The 24,243-nt window shown below is 39.6% G+C and overlaps 1 protein-coding gene across 1 annotated transcript in view; it reads left to right on the forward strand.

Annotated features, from left to right (window-relative positions):
- Nucleotides 1-23,619, forward strand: part of LOC141390229 (uncharacterized) — an 80,021-nt gene extending 56,402 nt beyond the window's left edge. Inside the window, exons 3-5 of the mRNA XM_073963068.1 lie at nucleotides 15,865-16,163; nucleotides 16,260-17,531; nucleotides 23,609-23,619. Of these exons, the coding sequence (XP_073819169.1) occupies nucleotides 15,865-16,163; nucleotides 16,260-17,531; nucleotides 23,609-23,619 (1,582 nt within the window). The remainder of the gene's footprint in view (nucleotides 1-15,864; nucleotides 16,164-16,259; nucleotides 17,532-23,608) is intronic.
- The last annotated feature ends 624 nt before the right edge of the window (nucleotides 23,620-24,243 follow it).

A 24,243-nucleotide genomic window follows, 5' to 3' on the forward strand; every position in this document is an offset into this window, starting at 1 on the left:
AGTTATTGAAAAAATATTCGTTTAAAAATCCAGTTTGTGAAAAAATATTCGTTTAAAAAGTCCACGCATGTTGTTGTAATACTTCTTGATATTCTCTTCAATTCATTATTATTTATGTTTGAGTGAATTGTACACAAGTCTTCAGTGTTGCGATGTGATTGTGTGTGTAAGTGTGTTTTCCCATGTATTGTACAAATGAAATCGCATTTAATGAAGTTGTTAACAATTCTTCTATTCTTTGGTCAGCATATGTATGTATGTACATATTTCTTGCTTACCATGAAATAGCTTTCCACATAGTAGGTCCTATTATGAAGGGAAATCGTAATGATTTCGTTCGTTATTTATCTCATATTCGTAAACACTATTGTGTTATCATTCAATAAATTGGATTGTATGTATGTATACCGTACCGGAATATGGCCTTAATATGTATTGTGGACCGAATATTTTTTGTCTCTCGTTCAATGTTGCCGACTTATAGGTAGAAAATTTAATGTTCGAATTAAAAATGCTCTAGGGATCTATGCCAACAACGAGCTCCTATCATTCCAAACGTTTCACGTCTGTTCGATTTTTCAAATGGTCGAAATATCCCAAAACGGCGAAGCCGAACGTGTGACAGTAAGTCAGGGTATTTGTAAATTTCCGTCCTTCCTCTTCATCATCCTACTGACATGACCAAAAGAATGGTTGTCTGAATAAAAGCAAAATGAATATTTGTGTTATTGCCAGTCTGTCTGTTTGTTGTTCTCCTATTGTGGGGCATTGTAATTTTGTGTTAGCTGGAAATCTCGACATTGAGTTGAAATTATGTGGTTACGAATATTGGATACCAATCTGCAATCTGTTGTTATTTATTCAGATATCGAAAGTTCTTCTTCCATCGATTCACTGACAAATGCTTTGATTATTCGTTACAAATCTGCCACACGTTTGTGTACTTTGATTACTTTGCTTGTGATTACTGTGTCAGTATTAGTCATTATTGTTGTTGTTATTAAACTTTGATTTTCGGACAACTTGCAGGTGTTTTCCTTGGTTGATTGTGGTTATAAATATGTGGTTATTTCAAGAAGGACAGCAACTAATATGGATTTTAAAAGAATATTTTTTCAATGACTTTCAGACCAACAAGCGTGGATTTTTAAACGAATATTTTTTCAATGACTTCTTGAGCCACAAGCGTGGATTTTTAAACGAATATTTTTTCTATGACTTCTTGAGCCACAAGCGTGCATTTTTAAACGAATATTTTTTCAATGACTTCTTGAGCCACAAGCGTGCATTTTTAAACGAATATTTTTTCAATGACTTCTTCAGCCACAAGCGTGGATTTTTAAACGAATATTTTTTCAATGACTTCTTCAGCCACAAGCGTGGATTTTTAAACGAATATTTTTTCAATGACTTCTTCAGCCACAAGCGTGGATTTTTAAACGAATATTTTTTCAATGACTTCTTCAGCCACAAGCGTGGATTTTTAAACTAATATTTTTTCAATGACTTCTTGAGCCACAAACGTCGATTTTAAACAAATATTTTTTCATTGACTTTCAGACCAACAAGCGTGGATTTTTAAACAAATATTTTTTTAATGACTTTCAGACCAACAAGCGAGGACTTTTAAACGAATTTTTTCAATGGCTTTTAGACCAACAAACGTGGATTTTTAAACAAATATTTTTTCAATGACTTTCAGACCAACAAGCGAGGACTTTTAAACGAATTTTTTCAATGGCTTTTAGACCAACAAGCGTGGATTTTTAAACAAATATTTTTTCAATGACTTTCAGACCAACAAGCGAGGACTTTTAAACGAATTTTTTCAATGGTTTTTAGACCAACAAGCGTGGATTTTTAAACAAATATTTTTTCAATGACTTCTTGAGCCACATGCGTGACTTTCAGACCAACAAGCGTGGATTTTTAAACAAATATTTTTTCAATGACTTTCAGACCAACAAGCGAGGACTTTTAAACGAATTTTTTCAATGACTTTTAGACCAACAAGCGTGGATTTTTAAACAAATATTTTTTCAATGACTTCTTGAGCCACATTCGTGACTTTCAGACCAATCAGCGTGGATTTTTAAACAAATATTTTTTCAATGACTTCTTGAGCCACATGCGTGACTTTCAGACCAAGCTGCGTGGATTTTTAAACAAATATTTTTTCAATGACTTTCACAACAACAAGCGTGGATGTTTAAACAAATATTTTTCTAATGACTTTCAGAACAACAAGCGAGGATTATTAAACGAATTTTTTCAATGACATTCAGACCAACTAGCGTGGATTTTTAAACAAATATTTTTCCCAGTGACTTCTTGAGACACAAGCGTAACTTTCAGACCAACAAGCTAGGATTTTTAAACGAATTTTTTCAATGACATTCAGACCAACTAGCGTGGATTTTTAAACAAATATTTTTCCAGTGACTTCTTGAGCCACAAGCGTAACTTTCAGACCAACAAGCGTGGATTTTTAAACAAATATTTTCTCAATGACTTCTTGAGCCAAATATATTTTAATGACTTTCAAACCAACAAGCGTTGATTTTTATTGAGTATTTTTTCAATGACTTCTTGAGCCACAAGCGTGGATTTTTAAACGATTTTTTTTTTCAACAACTTCTTGAGCGTGGATTTTTAAACGAATATTTTTTCAATGTCTTCCTGAGTCACAAGCATGGATTTTTAAACAAATATTTTGTCAATGACTTCTTGAACCACAAGCGTGGATTTTTAAACAAATATTTTGTCAATGACTTCTCGAGCCACAAGCGTGGATTTTCAAAAAATATTTTTTCAATGACTTTTTGAGCCACAAGCGTGGATTTTTAAACGAATATTTTTTCAATGACTTCTTGAGCCACAAGCGTGGATTTTTAAACGAATATTTTTTCAATGACTTCTTGAGCCACAAGCGTGGATTTTTAAACAAATATTTTTTTCAATGACTTCTTGAGCCACAAGCGTGGATTTTTAAACAAATATTTTTTCAATGACTTCTTGAGCCACAAGCGTGGATTTTTAAACAAATATTTTTTTCAATAACTTCTTGAGCCACAAGCGTGGATTTTTAAACGAATATTTTTTCAATGACTTCTTTAGCCACAAGCGTGGATTTTTAAACGAATATTTTTTCAATGACTTCTTGAGCCACAAGCGTGGATTTTTTGACGAATATTTTTTCAATGACTTCTTGAGCCACAAGCGTGGATTTTTAAACGAATATTTTTTCAATGACTTCTTGAGCAACAAGTGTGGATTTTTAAACGAATATTTTTTCAATGGCTTCTTGAGCCACAAGCGTGGATTTTTAAACGAATATTTTTTCAATGACTTCTTTAGCCACAAGCGTGGATTTTTAAACGAATATTTTTTCAATGACTTCTTGAGCCACAAGCGTGGATTTTTTGACGAATATTTTTTCAATGACTTCTTGAGCCACAAGCGTGGATTTTTAAACGAATATTTTTTCAATGACTTCTTGAGCAACAAGTGTGGATTTTTAAACGAATATTTTTTCAATGGCTTCTTGAGCCACAAGCGTGGATTTTTAAACGAATATTTTTTCAATGACTTTTGCAACCACAAGCGTGGATTTTTAAACGAATATTTTTTCAATGACTTTTGCAACCACAAGCGTGGATTTTTAAACGAATATTTTTTCAATGACTTTTGCAACCACAAGCGTGGATTTTTAAACGAATATTTTTTCAATGACTTTTGCAACCACAAGCGTGGATTTTTAAACGAATATTTTTTCAATGACTTTTGCAACCACAAGCGTGGATTTTTAAACGAATATTTTTTCAATGACTTTTGCAACCACAAGCGTGGATTTTTAAACGAATATTTTTTCAATGACTTTTGCAACCACAAGCGTGGATTTTTAAACGAATATTTTTTCAATGACTTTTGCAACCACAAGCGTGGATTTTTAAACGAATATTTTTTCAATGACTTTTGCGACCACAAGCGTGGATTTTTAAACGAATATTTTTTCAATGACTTTTGCAACCACAAGCGTGGATTTTTAAACGAATATTTTTTCAATGACTTTTGCAACCACAAGCGTGGATTTTTAAACGAATATTTTTTCAATGACTTTTGCAACCACAAGCGTGGATTTTTAAACGAATATTTTTTCAATGACTTTTGCAACCACAAGCGTGGATTTTTAAACGAATATTTTTTCAATGACTTTTGCAACCACAAGCGTGGATTTTTAAACGAATATTTTTTCAATGACTTTTGCAACCACAAGCGTGGATTTTTAAACGAATATTTTTTCAATGACTTTTGCAACCACAAGCGTGGATTTTTAAACGAATATTTTTTCAATGACTTTTGCAACCACAAGCGTGGATTTTTAAACGAATATTTTTTCAATGACTTTTGCAACCACAAGCGTGGATTTTTAAACGAATATTTTTTCAATGACTTTTGCAACCACAAGCGTGGATTTTTAAACGAATATTTTTTCAATGACTTTTGCAACCACAAGCGTGGATTTTTAAACGAATATTTTTTCAATGACTTTTGCAACCACAAGCGTGGATTTTTAAACGAATATTTTTTCAATGACTTTTGCAACCACAAGCGTGGATTTTTAAACGAATATTTTTTCAATGACTTTTGCAACCACAAGCGTGGATTTTTAAACGAATATTTTTTCAATGACTTTTGCAACCACAAGCGTGGATTTTTAAACGAATATTTTTTCAATGACTTTTGCAACCACAAGCGTGGATTTTTAAACGAATATTTTTTCAATGACTTTTGCAACCACAAGCGTGGATTTTTAAACGAATATTTTTTCAATGACTTTTGCAACCACAAGCGTGGATTTTTAAACGAATATTTTTTCAATGACTTTTGCAACCACAAGCGTGGATTTTTAAACGAATATTTTTTCAATGACTTCTTGAACCACAAGCGTGGATTTTTAAACAAATATTTTTTCAATGACTTCTTGAGCCGCAAGCGTGGATTTTTGAACAAATATTTTTTTAATGACTTCTTGAGCCACAAGCGTGGATTTTTAAACGAATATTTTTTCAATGACTTCTTTAGCCACAAGCGTGGATTTTTAAACGAATATTTTTTCAATGACTTCTTGAGTCACAAGCGTGGATTTTTACACGAATATTTTTTCAATGACTTCTTGAGCCACAAGCGTGGATTTTTACACGAATATTTTTTCAATGACTTTCAGACCAACTGGCGTGAATTTTTAAACGAATATTTCTTCAATGACTTTTGCAACCACAAGGGTGGATTTTTACACGAATATTTTTTCAATGACTTTCAGACCAACTGGTGTGAATTTTTAAACGAATATTTCTTCAATGACTTTTGCAACCACAAGCGTTGATTCTTAAACGAATATTTCTTCAATGACTTTTGCAACCACAAGCGTGGATTCTTAAACGAATATTTCTTCAATGACTTTCAGACCAACAAGCGTGGATTTTTAAGAAATTTTTTTTCAATGACTTAAAGGCCAACAAGCTTGGATTTTTAAATGAATATTTTTAAAACGACTTCTTGACCAGCAAACGTGGACTTTTAAACAAGTATTTTTAAAAAACGTCTTGACCAACAAACATGGACTTTTAAACGAGTATTTTTAAAAAACGTCTTGACCAACAAACATGGACTTTTAAACGAGTATTTTTAAAAAACGTCTTGACCAACAAACGTGGACTTTTAAACGAATATTTTTTCAAGGACTATCAGACCAGCGACTCCCTTCAGTTCGTCTAAAAATACTACCTTCAGCACGTCTATAATGACTCCCTTGAGCTCGTCTATAAAGATTTCCACCAGCTCGTCTATAAAGACTCCCTTCACCACGTCTTTAAAGAATCCCTTCACCACATCTATAAAGGCTGCTTTGTGCTCGTCTATAAAGACTCCCGCCAAAAATACCACCCTTTTGCACGTCTATATATACTCCCTTCTGCTCGTTTAGGAAGACTCTTCATAGACGACTCCCTCCCTTTATCAAGCCTATAAAAAAATCCTTCTGTAAAATATTTTTTGGCCTCCAATCCATCCTTAATCCTAATCAATGCCTAGCCAAACAATACGAAAACTGGAATTTCATTCTGAGATCTCACAAAAATGATGACCATTGCAGGTACATTATTTACCAAAGTGTTGAAATACTTGGTAAACATAATATATCAAGGTAAACTTGTTCCAGTTTCAAAACTATAGATTTTTTCTGGGTTATTCATTCTACTCCCACCACAGATAGTAACACCCACAAAAAGTTAGTGGCATATGAAGTTTGAATTTCGTTTTTTCTACACCTGGTTGTTTTGCCAATAGAAATGGTGGGAAAACGATGTTTGGCTATCCATCATAGAACAACATGGCAGCTGATTGGATGATCGTATGCAGCATTTCTTTGGCCTTGACTGGAAAAAATGGGGATTAAAGGCAGGCAAATAGGTATCTAAATGTGGATTTTCAAAAAAAATTTTAGCGCAATTATGTCTTTTATCGAGAATTTTTATAGAATATTTTTTCATGGATTATCAAATCCCAAAACGAAGATTTTTTAATAATAATTTTATATAGTCTTACATATTTAGAATTATCGAGAATTTTATAGAAAGTATAGGAAATGAAATATAATGTTGACGGTGATGTTTTGATATGGTTTACACTGATTTTATTCCAGAAATATTAACTGAAGAGACAAACTTTAATTTTTAGTATTTTCATTGAACTTGTTTATTTTTTTAGTTGACCTTTGGACTGTTTAAACTTATGCTTTTTTATTTGTCTTTAGGTCAGAATAATTAAAAAAAACATTTTTGGTTTTGTTTTTTATTTACTTTTTTATTGTTCCAATATTTCTTGATTGGTACCAAAAACCAACAGCTTCGGGCAGATTAATAAATTATTATTCAAAACATCCCCGAAGTATCAAAATTAACACCGCATCAAATTTCATAAAAAGGATATTAAATATTAGTGACAAACAATATCATACAAAAAAAAAAAAAAAGAAAATAAGACAGATTCTCAAACTTAATGATTTCCCTAACAGAACGATCAACGAATTGATCAAACATGCAATCACTCCGAGTATTGTCAACAAAGACCAACATATATATGGCCCAAGGTATATGTTGGCACAACTAAGACGAAATTAAAAACTAGGATAAGTGGTCATAAGTCTGACCAAAAAGCGAAGAACAAACCCCTGGAGCAGAAAACTGCTCTTGCAGCACATTGTGCAACCACGGGGCATACTCCGAATTTCAAGGACGTGGAAATTTTAACTCAAGAAGGAAATTATAAACGCTGATATATGCTGGAAATGCTCCATATAATTAATGTGCCAGTGGAGAAGCGAATCAATTATAAAATGGACACAGAACACTGTGCACAGATTTACAGAAACACCGTAGAGAAATATAAGAAAAAACTTTAGTTAGTTGGAAAATACTCAAGCCAGAAAGAAGATGTGTCGAATAGTTCGTTGTTTTGCAAATCAAAATTAAATGTAATTATCGCTCAATATTTATATTCATGTTCATATATTTACAAGAAACTTGTTATTTGTTTTTTCTTTCAAAAAGTGAAAAATCCCTGATGATGACTTCCGAGGAAAGTCGAAATATTGGAACAATAAAAAAGTAAATCAAAAACAAAACCAAAAATGTTTTTTAATTATTCTGACCTAAAGCCAAACAAAAAAGCATAAGTTTTTCATTGAACTTATTTGTCCTCTACCCCTCTTTAACTATAGTAAAATATCCCCCCAAACAAACTCCGATACCAAACTAATATAGTGTATTTCCTTTTGTGTAATATTTATCAATATAAATATACCTACATACATATGTATGTATGTCAATACATTCAGTTATCTGCGTTTGTCAAACAACATCTTGTTAAATGGAAGCAATGAAGAGAACTGACAATGTCCGGATTATCTCCTACATTCAACCAAGGCATTTAAAACAAATTTCCAAATATACAATTTTCTTATTTTGATGTAATTCTTTGGAGCTGTTGTTTGTTGTCTGTCTATGTGGTCATTCAATTTCTTTAGTTTTCTTGTCAATGATTTCTCAATTGTTGTGTCAATTCAAGGAAATATTGTTGGATAAATGTAAGCAAGAAAATTACATAAATAAAGATACAAAAATAATTCAGTGCATAAACATGCAGAGAAGTGCCACAAAGAGGAACATAAGATGTCTTAATATGTGCAGAATCAAGATTTTATAGAAAAACAAATGAAAGGAAGTCTTTATAGACGAGCGTCAGGGAGTCTTTATAGACGAGCGTCAGGGAGTCTTTATAGACGAGCGTCAGGGAGTCTTTATAGACGAGCGCCAGGGAGTCTTTATAGACGAGCGTCAGGGAGTCTTTATAGACTAGCGATAGGGAGTCCTTATCGACGATCGATAGGAAGTCTTTATAGACTAGCGATAGGGAGTCTTTATCGACGAGCGATAGGGAGTCTTTATATTCGAGAAATAGGAAGTCTTTATAGGCGAGCGTTAGGGAGTCTTTATAGACGAGAGTCAGGGAGTCTTTATAGACGAGCGTCAGGGAGTCTTTATAGACGAGCGTCAGGGAGTCTTTATAGACGAGCGATAGGGAGTCTTTATCGACGAGCGATAGGGAGTCTTTATATTCGAGAAATAGGGAGTCTTTATAGACGAGCGTCAGGGAGTCTTTATATACGAGCGTCAGGGAGTCTTTATAGACGAGCGTCAGGGAGTGTTTATAGACGAGCGTCAGGTAGTCTTTATAGACGTGCGTCAAGGAGTCTTTCTAGACGAGCGTTATGGAGTCTTTATAGACGAGCGTTAGGGAGTCTTTATAGACGAGCGATAGTGAGTTTTTATAGACGAGCGCTAGGGAGTCTTTATATTCGAGAAATAGGGAGTCTTTATAGGCTAACGTTAGGGAGTCTTTATAGGCGAGAAATAGAGGGTCTTTATAGACGAGCTGAAGGTCGTCTTTATAGGCGAGAAATAGAGGGTCTTTATAGACGAGCTGAAGGTCGTCTTTATAGACGAGCTGAAGGTCGTCTTTATAGACGAGCTGAAGGTCGTCTTTATAGACGAGCTGAAGGTCGTCTTTATAGACGAGCTGAAGGTCGTCTTTATAGACGAGCCGAAGGTCGTCTTTATAGACGAGCTGAAGGTCGTCTTTATAGACGAGCCGAAGGTCGTCTTTATAGACGAGCTGAAGGTCGTCTTTATAGACGAGCCGAAGGTCGTCTTTATAGACGAGCCGAAGGTCGTCTTTATAGACGAGCTGAAGGTCGTCTTTATAGACGAGCTGAAGGTCGTCTTTATAGACGAGCTGAAGGTCGTCTTTATAGACGAGCCGAAGGTCGTCTTTTTAGACGAGCCGAAGGTCGTCTTTTTAGACGAGCCGAAGGTCGTCTTTTTAGACGAGCCGAAGGTCGTCTTTATAGACGAGCTGAAGGTCGTCTTTATAGACGAGCCGAAGGTCGTCTTTATAGACGAGCCGAAGGTCGTCTTTATAGACAAGCTGAAGGTCGTCTTTATAGACGAGCCGAAGGTCGTCTTTATAGACAAGCTGAAGGTCGTCTTTATAGACGAGCTGAAGGTCGTCTTTATAGACGAGCTGAAGGTCGTCTTTATAGACGAGCTGAAGGTCGTCTTTATAGACGAGCTGAAGGTCGTCTTTATAGACGAGCTGAAGGTCGTCTTTATAGACGAGCTGAAGGTCGTCTTTATAGACGAGCTGAAGGTCGTCTTTATAGACGAGCTGAAGGTCGTCTTTATAGACGAGCTGAAGGTCGTCTTTATAGTAGAGTTGTGTCGTTCATGAACGAACCGGCTCAAAGGAACGATTCCGTGAAAAGAACGAATGGATCCGTATCCAGCTCATTCTTTTATATCGTTCATTTAGATCCCCGATGGACGAGTCATTGCTGCTTACAAAATTAGCAGCATTGGTTTTGCAGTCAAAATCTAAACAAACGCTGCGTTAGCCCAAGCAGCACAAATTTCCACACAAAACAAACAATGATTCAGAGATCTACTTTCGCTCAGTAACTCACCTCATTCAGTAGCACATCTCGGTCATTTCTTTCTTTTGCATCATTCGTTCATCTGGTTCTTTCATATCAAAACCACCACCACTACGTTCAGAAAAAAAACCACCCCCATTAGCACACAAACAAGCAAGTAACACAACAGTTGTGTCATTCGTGAACGAACATTTTCAAAAGAACGATTCGGTGAAAAGAACGACGGAGTCGTATGCAGCAGAGAACGAACGACTTCAAAAGAAAATAATACAGTCAAATGTATTGTTGAACGAAAAAGAGCCAACTTTGCAGCAGTTTGTATTTCGGATTCCTCATAATGTGGCCCAAGTATGCCGTTTTCCGTCTCTTTATGTTGTTCAGCAGTTCTTTTTCTTTATGTAATCTTCTTAGAACCTCATTATTTGATATGAATTGTGTCCATGATATCTTTAAGATGCGGCGATATGTCCACATCTCAAATGCTTCCAGTTTTTTCATATCTACGGATTTTAAGGTCCATGTTTCCATGCCATACAATAGGACAGACCATACATATGTTTTCATATATCTTATTTTGGTTTTTAAGTTTACATTATGGCTTGTAAAAACAATAGGGAGTCTTTATAGACTAGCGATAGGGAGTCTTTATCGACGACCGATAGGGAGTCTTTATATTCGAGAAATAGGAAGTCTTTATAGGCGAGCGTTAGGGAGTCTTTATAGATGAGCGTCAGGGAGTCTTTATAGAAGAGTCTTTATAGACGAGCGTCAGGGAGTCTTTATAGACGAGCGTCAGGGAGTCTTTATAGACGTGCGTCAAGGAGTCTTTCTAGACGAGCGTTATGGAGTCTTTATAGACGAGCGTTATGGAGTCTTTATAGACGAGCGTTAGGGAGTCTTTATAGACGAGCGATAGTGAGTTTTTATAGACGAGCGCTAGGGAGTCTTTATAGGCGAGCGTTAGGGAGTCTTTATAGACGAGCGATAGGGAGTCTTTATAGCTGAGCTGAAGGTCGTCTTTATAGACGAGCTGAATGTCGTCTTTATAGACGAGCTGAATGTCGTCTTTATAGACGAGCTGAATGTCGTCTTTATAGACGAGCTGAATGTCGTCTTTATAGACGAGCTGAATGTCGTCTTTATAGACGAGCTGAAGGTCGTCTTTATAGACGAGCTGAAGGTCGCCTTTATAGACGAGCTGAAGGTCGCCTTTATAGACGAGCTGAAGGTCGCCTTTATAGACGAGCTGAAGGTCGCCTTTATAGACGAGCTGAAGGTCGTCTTTATAGACGAGCTGAAGGTCGCCTTTATAGACGAGCTGAAGGTCGTCTTTATAGACGAGCTGAAGGTCGTCTTTATAGACGAGCCGAAGGTCGTCTTTATAGACGAGCCGAAGGTCGTCTTTATAGACGAGCTGATGGTCGTCTTTATAGACGAGCTGAAGGTCGTCTTTATAGACGAGCTGAAGGTCGTCTTTAAAGACGAGCTGAAGGTCGTCTTTATAGACGAGCTGAAGGTCGTCTTTATAGACGAGCTGAAGGTCGTCTTTATAGACGAGCTGAAGGTCGTCTTTATAGACGAGCTGAAGGTCGTCTTTATAGACGAGCTGAAGGTCGTCTTTATAGACGAGCTGAAGGTCGTCTTTATAGACGAGCTGAAGGTCGTCTTTATAGACGAGCTGAAGGTCGTCTTTATAGACGAGCTGAAGGTCGTCTTTATAGACGAGCTGAAGGTCGTCTTTATAGACGAGCTGAAGGTCGTCTTTATAGACGAGCTGAAGGTCGTCTTTATAGACGAGCTGAAGGTCGTCTTTATAGACGAGCTGAAGGTCGTCTTTATAGACGAGCTGAAGGTCGTCTTTATAGACGAGCTGAAGGTCGTCTTTATAGACGAGCTGAAGGTCGTCTTTATAGACGAGCTGAAGGTCGTCTTTATAGACGAGCTGAAGGTCGTCTTTATAGACGAGCTGAAGGTCGTCTTTATAGACGAGCTGAAGGTCGTCTTTATAGACGAGCTGAAGGTCGTCTTTATAGACGAGCTGAAGGTCGTCTTTATAGACGAGCTGAAGGTCGTCTTTATAGACGAGCTGAAGGTCGTCTTTATAGACGAGCTGAAGGTCGTCTTTATAGACGAGCTGAAGGTCGTCTTTATAGACGAGCTGATGGTCGTCTTTATAGACGAGCAATAGATAGCGTTTTTATTCAAAGGTAAATAAGGTGACATTATAGACGGGTGATTCCCATCGGCTCGTCTGTAAAGACTCCCTTCAGCTCGTCTAGTAAGACTCCCTTAAACTCGTATATAAAGTCTCCCTTCTGCTCGTCAATAAAGTTTCACTTCAACTCGTTTTCAAAGACTCCTTGTCACTATTATATAAAATTTCCATTAAGCTCGCCTATAAAGAATGCCTGCAGTTCCTATATGAAGACTACGTTCAGCTCGTCCATTAAGACGACCTTCTCCTCGTCCATTAAGACGACCTTCTCCCCTTCTATAAAAACTCCCCAAAGGTCAGCTATAAAGACTCCCTACAGCTCGTCTATAAATACTCGCTTAAAATGGTCTATAAAGAATCCCTATAGCTCGTCTATAAATACTCGTTTCAGCTCGCCTATAAAGACTCCCTTCGGCGATCCCAGGAATTCTCCCAACCCAAGCACTATTTACCTTCCAATCTAATTCCTTTCTCGTGAGTATTTAAATCTAATTAGGAAAAACAATCTTATTACGTTTTTCTTCTCCTCATAATATGTTTCGTCATGCAAATCAAGTATCTTTTTTCGGAGGATTTATAACAAATTTGATTTGTTAGCGTTATGGAGTCTTTATAGACGAGCGATAGTGAGTTTTTATAGACGAGCGCTAGGGAGTCTTTATCTTCGAGAAATAGGGAGTCTTTATAGGCGAGCGTTAGGGAGTCTTTATAGGCGAGAAATAGAGGGTCTTTATAGACGAGCTGAAGGTCGTCTTTATAGACGAGCTGAAGGTCGCCTTTATAGACGAGCTGAAGGTCGTCTTTATAGACGAGCTGAAGGTCGTCTTTATAGACGAGCTGAAGGTCGTCTTTATAGACGAGCTGAAGGTCGTCTTTTTAGACGAGCTGAAGGTCGTCTTTATAGACGAGCCGAAGGTCGTCTTTATAGACGAGCCGAAGGTCGTCTTTATAGACGAGCCGAAGGTCGTCTTTATAGACGAGCCGAAGGTCGTCTTTATAGACGAGCCGAAGGTCGTCTTTATAGACGAGCCGAAGGTCGTCTTTATAGACGAGCCGAAGGTCGTCTTTATAGACGAGCCGAAGGTCGTCTTTATAGACGAACCGAAGGTCGTCTTTATAGACGAGCCGAAGGTCGTCTTTATAGACGAGCCGAAGGTCGTCTTTATAGACGAACCGAAGTTCGCCTTTATAGACGAGCCGTAGGTCGTCTTTATAGACGAGCCGAAGGTCGTCTTTATAGACGAGCCGAAGGTCGTCTTTATAGACGAGCCGAAGGTCGTCTTTATAGACGAGCCGAAGGTCGTCTTTATAGACGAGCCGAAGGTCGTCTTTATAGACGAGCCGAAGGTCGTCTTTATAGACGAGCCGAAGGTCGTCTTTATAGACGAGCCGAAGGTCGTCTTTATAGACGAGCCGAAGGTCGTCTTTATAGACGAGCCGAAGGTCGTCTTTATAGACGAGCCGAAGGTCGTCTTTATAGACGAGCCGAAGGTCGTCTTTATAGACGAGCCGAAGGTCGTCTTTATAGACGAGCCGAAGGTCGTCTTTATAGACGAGCCGAAGGTCGTCTTTATAGACGAGCCGAAGGTCGTCTTTATAGACGAGCCGAAGGTCGTCTTTATAGACGAGCCGAAGGTCGTCTTTATAGACGAGCTGAAGGTCGTCTTTATAGACGAGCTGAAGGTCGTCTTTATAGACGAGCTGAAGGTCGTCTTTATAGACGAGCCGAAGGTCGTCTTTATAGACGAGCCGAAGGTCGTCTTTATGGACGAGCCGAAGGTCGTCTTTATAGACGAGCCGAAGGTCGTCTTTATAGACGAGCCGAAGGTCGTCTTTATAGACGAGCCGAAGGTCGTCTTTATAGACGAGCCGAAGGTCGTCTTTATAGACGAGCCGAAGGTCGTCTTTATAGACGAGCCGAAGGTCGTCTTTATAGACGAGCCGAAGGTCGTCTTTATAGACGAGCCGAAGGTCGTCTTTATAGACGAGCCGAAGGTCGTCTTTATAGACGAGCCGAAGGTCGTCTTTATAGACGAGCCGAAGGTCGTCTTTATAGACGAGCTGATGGTCGTCTTTATAGACGAGCTGAAGGTCGTCTTTATAGACGAGCTGAAGGTCGTCTTTATAGACGAGCTGAAGGTCGTCTTTATAGACGAGCTGAAGGTCGTCTTTATAGACGAGCTGAAGGTCGTCTTTATAGACGAGCTGAAGGTCGTCTTTATAGACGAGCTGAAGGTCGTCTATAAAGACGAGCTGAAGGTCGTCTTTATAGACGAGCTGAAGGTCGTCTTTATAGACGAGCTGAAGGTCGTCTTTATAGACGAGCTGAAGGTCGTCTTTATAGACGAGCTGAAGGTCGTCTTTATAGACGAGCTGAAGGTCGTCTTTATAGACGAGCTGAAGGTCGTCTTTATAGACGAGCTGAAGGTCGTCTTTATAGACGAGCTGAAGGTCGTCTTTATAGACGAGCTGGAGGTCGTCTTTATAGACGAGCTGAAGGTCGTCTTTATAGACGAGCTGAAGGTCGTCTTTATAGACGAGCTGAAGGTCGTCTTTATAGACGAGCTGAAGGTCGTCTTTATAGACGAGCTGAAGGTCGTCTTTATAGACGAGCTGAAGGTCGTCTTTATAGACGAGCTGAAGGTCGTCTTTATAGACGAGCTGAAGGTCGTCTTTATAGACGAGCTGATGGTCGTCTTTATAGACGAGCAATAGATAGCGTTTTTATTCAAAGGTAAATAAGGTGACATTATAGACGGGTGATTCCCATCGGCTCGTCTGTAAAGACTCCCTTCAGCTCGTCTAGTAAGACTCCCTTAAACTCGTATATAAAGTCTCCCTTCTGCTCGTCAATAAAGTTTCACTTCAACTCGTTTTCAAAGACTCCTTGTCACTATTATATAAAATTTCCATTAAGCTCGCCTATAAAGAATGCCTGCAGTTCCTATATGAAGACTACGTTCAGCTCGTCCATTAAGACGACCTTCTCCCCTTCTATAAAAACTCCCCAAAGGTCAGCTATAAAGACTCCCTACAGCTCGTCTATAAATACTCGCTTAAAATGGTCTATAAAGAATCCCTATAGCTCGTCTATAAATACTCGTTTCAGCTCGCCTATAAAGACTCCCTTCGGCGATCCCAGGAATTCTCCCAACCCAAGCACTATTTACCTTCCAATCTAATTCCTTTCTCGTGAGTATTTAAATCTAATTAGGAAAAACAATCTTATTACGTTTTTCTTCTCCTCATAATATGTTTCGTCATGCAAATCAAGTATCTTTTTTCGGAGGATTTATAACAAATTTGATTTGTTAGCGTTATGGAGTCTTTATAGACGAGCGATAGTGAGTTTTTATAGACGAGCGCTAGGGAGTCTTTATCTTCGAGAAATAGGGAGTCTTTATAGGCGAGCGTTAGGGAGTCTTTATAGGCGAGAAATAGAGGGTCTTTATAGACGAGCTGAAGGTCGTCTTTATAGACGAGCTGAAGGTCGCCTTTATAGACGAGCTGAAGGTCGTCTTTATAGACGAGCTGAAGGTCGTCTTTATAGACGAGCTGAAGGTCGTCTTTTTAGACGAGCTGAAGGCCGTCTTTATAGACGAGCCGAAGGTCGTCTTTATAGACGAGCCGAAGGTCGTCTTTATAGACGAGCCGAAGGTCGTCTTTATAGACGAGCCGAAGGTCGTCTTTATAGACGAGCCGAAGGTCGTCTTTATAGACGAGCCGAAGGTCGTCTTTATAGACGAGCCGAAGGTCGTCTTTATAGACGAGCCGAAGGTCGTCTTTATAGACGAGCCGAAGGTCGTCTTTATAGACGAGCCGAAGGTCGTCTTTATAGACGAGCCGAAGGTCGTCTTTATAGACGAGCCGAAGGTCGTCTTTATAGACGAACCGAAGGTCGTCTTTATAGACGAGCCGAAGGTCGTCTTTATAGACGAGCCGATGGTCGTCTTTATAGACGAACCGAAGTTCGCCTTTATAGACGAGCCGTAGGTCGTCTTTATAGACGAGCCGAAGGTCGTCTTTATAGACGAGCCGAAGGTCGTCTTTATAGACGAGCCGAAGGTCGTCTTTATAGACGAGCCGAAGGTCGTCTTTATAGACGAGCCGAAGGTCGTCTTTATAGACGAGCCGAAGGTCGTCTTTATAGACGAGCCGAAGGTCGTCTTTATAGACGAGCCGAAGGTCGTCTTTATAGACGAGCCGAAGGTCGTCTTTATAGACGAGCCGAAGGTCGTCTTTATAGACGAGCCGAAGGTCGTCTTTATAGACGAGCCGAAGGTCGTCTTTATAGACGAGCCGAAGGTCGTCTTTATAGACGAGCCGAAGGTCGTCTTTATAGACGAGCCGAAGGTCGTCTTTATAGACGAGCCGAAGGTCGTCTTTATAGACGAGCCGAAGGTCGTCTTTATAGACGAGCCGAAGGTCGTCTTTATAGACGAGCCGAAGGTCGTCTTTATAGACGAGCCGAAGGTCGTCTTTATAGACGAGCCGAAGGTCGTCTTTATAGACGAGCCGAAGGTCGTCTTTATAGACGAGCCGAAGGTCGTCTTTATAGACGAGCCGAAGGTCGTCTTTATAGACGAGCCGAAGGTCGTCTTTATAGACGAGCCGAAGGTCGTCTTTATAGACGAGCCGAAGGTCGTCTTTATAGACGAGCCGAAGGTCGTCTTTATAGACGAGCCGAAGGTCGTCTTTATAGACGAGCCGAAGGTCGTCTTTATAGACGAGCCGAAGGTCGTCTTTATAGACGAGCCGAAGGTCGTCTTTATAGACGAGCCGAAGGTCGTCTTTATAGACGAGCCGAAGGTCGTCTTTATAGACGAGCCGAAGGTCGTCTTTATAGACGAGCCGAAGGTCGTCTTTATAGACGAGCCGAAGGTCGTCTTTATAGACGAGCCGAAGGTCGTCTTTATAGACGAGCCGAAGGTCGTCTTTATAGACGAGCCGAAGGTCGTCTTTATAGACGAGCCGAAGGTCGTCTTTATAGACGAGCCGAAGGTCGTCTTTATAGACGAGCCGAAGGTCGTCTTTATAGACGAGCCGAAGGTCGTCTTTATAGACGAGCCGAAGGTCGTCTTTATAGACGAGCCGAAGGTCGTCTTTATAGACGAGCCGAAGGTCGTCTTTATAGACGAGCCGAAGGTCGTCTTTATGGACGAGCCGAAGGTCGTCTTTATAGACGAGCCGAAGGTCGTCTTTATAGACGAGCCGAAGGTCGTCTTTATAGACGAGCCGAAGGTCGTCTTTATAGACGAGCCGAAGGTCGTCTTTATAGACGAGCCGAAGGTCGTCTTTATAGACGAGCTGAAGGTCGTCTTTATAGACGAGCTGAAGGTCGTCTTTATAGACGAGCTGATGGTCGTCTTTATAGACGAGCTGAAGGTCGTCTTTATAGACGAGCTGAAGGTCGTCTTTATAGACGAGCTGAAGGTCGTCTTTATAGACGAGCTGAAGGTCGTCTTTATAGACGAGCTGAAGGTCGTCTTTATAGACGAGCTGAAGGTCGTCTTTATAGACGAGCTGAAGGTCGTCTTTATAGACGAGCTGAAGGTCGTCTTTATAGACGAGCTGAAGGTCGTCTTTATAGACGAGCTGAAGGTCGTCTTTATAGACGAGCTGAAGGTCGTCTTTATAGACGAGCTGAAGGTCGTCTTTATAGACGAGCTGAAGGTCGTCTTTATAGATAGCGTTTTTATTCAAAGGTAAATAAGGTGACATTATAGACGGGTGATTCCCATCGGCTCGTCTGTAAAGACTCCCTTCAGCTCGTCTAGTAAGACTCCCTTAAACTCGTATATAAAGTCTCCCTTCTGCTCGTCAATAAAGTTTCACTTCAACTCGTTTTCAAAGACTCCTTGTCACTATTATATAAAATTTCCATTAAGCTCGCCTATAAAGAATGCCTGCAGTTCCTATATGAAGACTACGTTCAGCTCGTCCATTAAGACGACCTTCTCCCCTTCTATAAAAACTCCCCAAAGGTCAGCTATAAAGACTCCCTACAACTCGGCTATAAAAAATCTCTACAGCTCGTCTATAAATACTCCCTAAAAATGGTCTATAAAGAATCCCTATAGCTCGTCTATAAATACTCGCTTCAGCTCGCCTATAAAGACTCCCTTCGGCGATCCCAGGAATTCTCCCAACCCAAGCACTATTTACCTTCCAATCAAATTCCTTTCTCGTGAGTATTTAAATCTAATTAGGAAAAACAATCTTATTACCTTTTTCTTCTCCTCATAATATGTTTTGTCATGCAAATCAAGTATCTTTTTTCGGAGGCTTTATAACAAATTTGATTGGCAATAAGATTGTGGTCTAAAAGCCAAACCATAGAAGCAGAACCCAAGAACGTTTTATTGCCAACAGTTTTTTATACGAAACATCAGAGAAAAAAAATCTACTGAAAAGCAGTTTACAATTTTCGTAAAATGTCCTGAATAAATTCGTCTTCTTCATTCTCTTCTTCTCAAGTATCCCCATAATTACAAACGCAACGAACACGAAAGACCGGCCACTTATCGTTGTCGGTGTATTTACAAAATGCATTCAAGTGCTTCAAATTAAAAACATAAAAAGGCCATTGTCCCTTGTCTCCATCTCTTCAAACCACTTAACGAAAATTCCGCGTGATTCCTGAGGCAAAATCAAATGCCCATGTAAAAGTACTGGTCACACAAAAAACTGAATATAAAAGAGAATACCTAAGCGTCTAGGCTAAGAGATAAAGAGGAATTCATCATTCATTAGAAATTCAACTGTTACGAATATTTCGAAATTTAAATTTATATCCTCTTTAGAAGTCATTCCAAGTCAACCTCTTTAGGGGAAATGTTGGTGATTATTTTGGCTGTTGCTTTCCTGCTGCAATCCAGTCGGCTATTCAAATATTTATCGAAGGATTGCCCGCAGCAAAAAAATGTCTGAAGGCACACAAAAGGCAAAAAAGAGAAGACTTAAAAAATCCATGAATTATAAATGAGGTTTTTCTTCTGTTCGGTCTCCAAAGAAAAAGAAAAAAGCAATCTGAAACTGTAACAATCCCTACAAGCAAGCGTAGAAACGAAGGCAAACAGAAGACGACGAAAAAAGTCTTTGATACATCAAAAACATATCAAAAAAAGTTTCCTTCTTTTTTATGCGCTTCTAACTTAAAATATTTACGATGAACACAAATAATTTGAAAGTTCCTTAGCACCGATGACAATTTGACCAACAAAAAATGTCTGGGAGGGAAGCATAGAATGTCGGCATATAAGAAGAAGAAGAATCATGGTGATAAGAGTTTGTAAACTAAATGCAAATAACTATAAACCGGAAGTGACACTTGTATTTTGATTGCATTTTAACTCAAAGCAAAGTCACTGCCAGAAATGCTGCGGCAATGCCAAATTTCTGTGTGTGTGAAAGGATAAAATTTTCCTAGTCCCTACAAGCTTTGAAGCTGTTACGGCTGGCTCTTAAGAGCTAACAAAGAAACACTCACAAAAAATGACTATCAGCCAATAAAATCTGTTAGTGGCATTAGTTTGGAAGAATAAATGGGGAAAATGAATTTAAGAAAAAAATTTAGGGTTCTCCCAAAGAAATTGGAAATAGGGAGTCCTTTAGATAAACGAAGGGGAATCTTTATAGACGAGCTGAAGGGAGACTTTCTAGACGAATTGAAGGTAGAGTTTTTACAGACGAGCAATAGGCAGTCTTTATAGACGAGCTGAAGGGAGTCTTTATAAACGAGCCGAAGGGAGTCTTATCAGACGAACTGAAGGGAGTCTTATTAGACGAACTGAAGGGAGTCTTATTAGACGAACTGAAGGGAGTCTTTATAGACAAGGGACTCTTTATAGACGAAGTTATTGGCGAGCTGACGGGAGTCTTTTTAACCGATCTGAATGGAGCCTTTATAGGCGAGCTGAAGGGAGTCTTTGTAGACGAGCTGAAGGGAGTCTATATAGAAGATCGATATGGAGTTTTTAAAAACGAGCGACATATGTTCTAGAACGTAGACTGGCTGCGTTCATAAAGAATCGGAAGAAAGGTGAGTGGATTTAGCTGTGCAGTTAAACAGATGCAGCGTATCATGCGGACCCAGCCCACTTGCAGGACATGTGTTTGTATCGTGCTGCAATTAGGAATCAATATGAATTGATGCGGCTCACGCATTCGGGTCTTCATTATGCTAAAACTACTTGATAGCGGGCGATGAGTTGTAGCCACAAAGCTGCTACAGTTAGTTGTATAGGTTTGGCATGGAAGTGGAAGAAGTGAAGATGTGTCGTGCGGGTCTGTGCGGGTCTGTGCCGTATGCTGGGAAGATGTTTTGAATGGTGTCATCGATCCTTGCTCTATAGGAATTTCGATGGCTGCACCATACTGAGCGCAGTTGAGCCAAAACTATTCTGCTTTGCCATGGCAGTTGACGCTCCTCAGCTGTGATGAATGGGGAATTTTATCCGAAGGCCGTTTTCACACTATAGTTGTTTATGACATCGGCGACCGCACCTTTGTGAATGCTATTTAAACCTGCTTTATAGGCTTGTCGATCTAGGGGTTCTCTCTTGTAACGTTGGACCTTTCTTTCTAGATCATGAAGATCCCTCCTCGAATGCCTGGGTGGGGGGTCCTATCCACCATATCGTGATTAAGATCGCTCTCACGGTAACATCCGAGCAAGTACTGCAGCGAAAGCATGTCATTGTGTTACTGTGATGGTAGAATCTTCGTCTCCTCATGTAGATGGTAGACTGAAGATATGAAGAGGCATCCTCTTGCGTTTCTCAGGGGTAGCATTCTGGCAGAATTGAATATTTTTTAATAGGGTTGCACTTACATATGTATATTCGCGGACCAAACTGGCGCTGCATAGCTTACCACTGACTGACATGTCGCGTTGTATGTGATCAACAGGGATTCTTTATCAGCAACCCAAGTGCTTTCGGCTAGGGACTTGAGGACATTATTCCTAAATCTCAGCTTGTCACAGATAGCTGTGAGATTGCGCGGATGACATGAACATGCTGTCTAATATGATCCCTACAATCTTGGGGTAGTTGGTGGTCGGAATTCTGCTATCATCAACCATAGATTTAGTGGCGGATATTTCCATATTACTCGCATGGAAAGATGACATCGGGATGCCAAGATCGTACAATTACCCGCATACGTTACGATATCAATAGCGTCTGGAGCAGGTGGAACATATAAGAGGTAGCGGTTAAACACTTGCTGGGATATGACCCAACCTTGAAGGTCTCCCTGTTTCACTCCACTGATCTTCGACAGCCAATGAATGAATTAAGCCAAAAAGCGATGCTTCTTATGTACCGAAGCCTTTATTTCCCTCCAAATATAACCTAAGGCACAGTTATTCATCGGCTATAGGTGCACATTAAGAACCTCGGCTTCTATAATCTAACTCAAATATACCACTTGTTACAATGGAAAAGTATAATCAGACTTTATTTTTTGCAGGTCAGATCACCATATTTTTATCTTTTTATGTGGGCTGTGTATTAAAAATAGATGCCTGTTGTAACGTGACCATTTCATACAATTCTCACATCTCATTCGACCCACATTGATATCCAACCCATCTTAATATTTCCATTATACCGTCAGTACCAAACATACATACAAACTTACCCCATACTCAATAGTGGCCTATCATCCATCATATAGCATATGTTGGGTTCAGTGCAGTCAACTACAATCCCATTCAATTATAATTCTCATTCACTTCGTGCAACCACCCGAATATGTATTCTGGTTTTATTCACCCATGTGGTCGATCACCAGCCGAACAAAGTACGAACAGACGTGTGGCTCGTCCGCAGTCTAGTTAGTTACGATTCGACCTAGTTAGCTACGATTCGACCCAGCTCATAGCAAGCTCTCAGCTCTTAGCAAGCTCCCAGCTCATAGCAAGCTCTCAGCGCTTACACGCTCCCAGCTCTTAGCAAGCTCCCAGCTCATAGCAAGCTCTCAGCGCTTACACGCTCCCAGCTCTTAGCAAGCTCACAGCTCTTAGCAAGCTCCCAGCTCATAGCAAGCTCCCGGCTCATAGCAAGCTCTCAGCCAGCTCAAGCTCATAGCCAGCTCCATGCTCTTAGTCAGCTCCCATTAACCGATCTCTTACCGACAGCAACCCGAATACGACAGAGCCGAGCCACATATCCGACGATTGCCAACGAGCCGACAGCAACACGAATACCACAGGGCCGAGCTACATACCCAACGGGCCGACATCAATCCGAATGCCACATACCCGACGATTGCCAACGAGCCGACAGCAACCCGAATACAACAGAGCCGAGAAACACACACGACGATTGTAAACGAGCCGACAGCAATCCGAACACCACAGAGCCGAGCCACACACCCGACGACTACCGAGTTGACAGTCACCCGAATAGCCGACAACATCCGAATACATCAGAACCGACGCAAGCATACACGATTGCCATCGGGTCAACAACAACAACAACCCGGCTACCATTGAGCCCACATCTAAACCCCGATCACCATCGAGCCGATTACAACAACCATATTGTTATCTATCCATTGGTTATCTAAGATACACCTCACACATATTGTTCGTCTATCAAACACCAAGAGTTTTATAATAAACATTGAAATTGTAAACACTCGTGTTTTACTTAAGGTTTGTGGGTCCTTAGGTCGACCCAGGCAGCGACTGAGCTTACCTCAGCCCTAGACAAAACCACTCGTTATACTGTTTAACTAAATATCCCTCTTTTCTGCACAAGAAACCTTCACCATGATATTCACAATCTTTATTAGGAATTAACCCTGTTTGCTAAGTGAGAACATGGACTTTTTATAGACGAGCGATATGAAGTCGATGAGGATATGGACGAGCGGTCTTTAAAAATCACTTTAGCTTGTCTACAGACTGCTTTCCACTTGTCTAAAAGGATTATATTCCGCTAACCTATTAAGATTCCCTTTCGCTCGTCAACAGGCGATCTCTTCGGGTCAATAAAAACGATCGAAAGGCTGTTTAAACATTCTACGATTAAAGTTCTGCCAATTTATACAAATGTCAGAATTTGTTTACTTATTTTTTTCCGGACCTCTTTCCTGGAAAGTTGTCTCCATTCTGCTTGATTTTGTGCTCGAGTTCTTTCCGTTTGAGTTTTTTGTCACATTGAGTTTTTTGTCGGAAGCCAAAAATGAGTTACAGAATTCCGCTACTAAAGGATTCTTTTCAACGTCTGATTACATCATCCATGAGAATAATAAAAATATATGGCCTATAAGTATATCCCCATGCCGCACTCCTTAGCTTTTTAAGAATTCTCTCGATTCTCCATTTTCAGTTCTGACGTAGTTTCGGCATATTTTATAGAAATTATGTATCCTTGGAATAAGGAATTTGTCAATTTGCCTTCTTTGTGGAACCGTCCATATTTCTCTGGCCACCTAAGAGTGGCAACAGTTTTCTCCAAACATTTGCTCTGCTCCAGAAACTGCCAAAAAATCCACTATTTTTAAATTTTTGACAAATTAATAAAGGAAAAAATTGTCCAAAGTTATTTTGTATAATCTCGAATAACTTTGCCCAATGCTTTCCTTCCCTTCTTTTTTAAGCTAACCCCTTGGCAACTCTCCCCACATGCAAATTGTTTGCCGGTTAGTGGTTAAACAAAAAAAAAAATTATATCCTGCAAACACTGTTAGCAGCTCATTTTATTTTCAAAAGCAATTCCTTTTTGGTATATTTTATTATTGTTATCTTCTTCCTCTTCTGTTTGTCTACTCCATAACGTTGTCCTTCTAATACTGTGACAAGCTAAAGCAGCAGCCCTCAATCGGCTTAGATCCCACGAAGACGAAAAAAAGAACTGAAAACAAGAACATGAATAGCTAGCAAAATACATACACACATACTTACAAACATATTTAAAATACATTTCGTGTTGATACCACATTTTTGGCACTTAGTTTGTTGCAT

This window comes from Musca autumnalis, unplaced genomic scaffold, assembly GCF_047663935.1.
Source record: "Musca autumnalis isolate F117 unplaced genomic scaffold, ASM4766393v1 scaffold_1, whole genome shotgun sequence".
NCBI lineage: Eukaryota > Metazoa > Arthropoda > Insecta > Diptera > Muscidae > Musca > Musca autumnalis.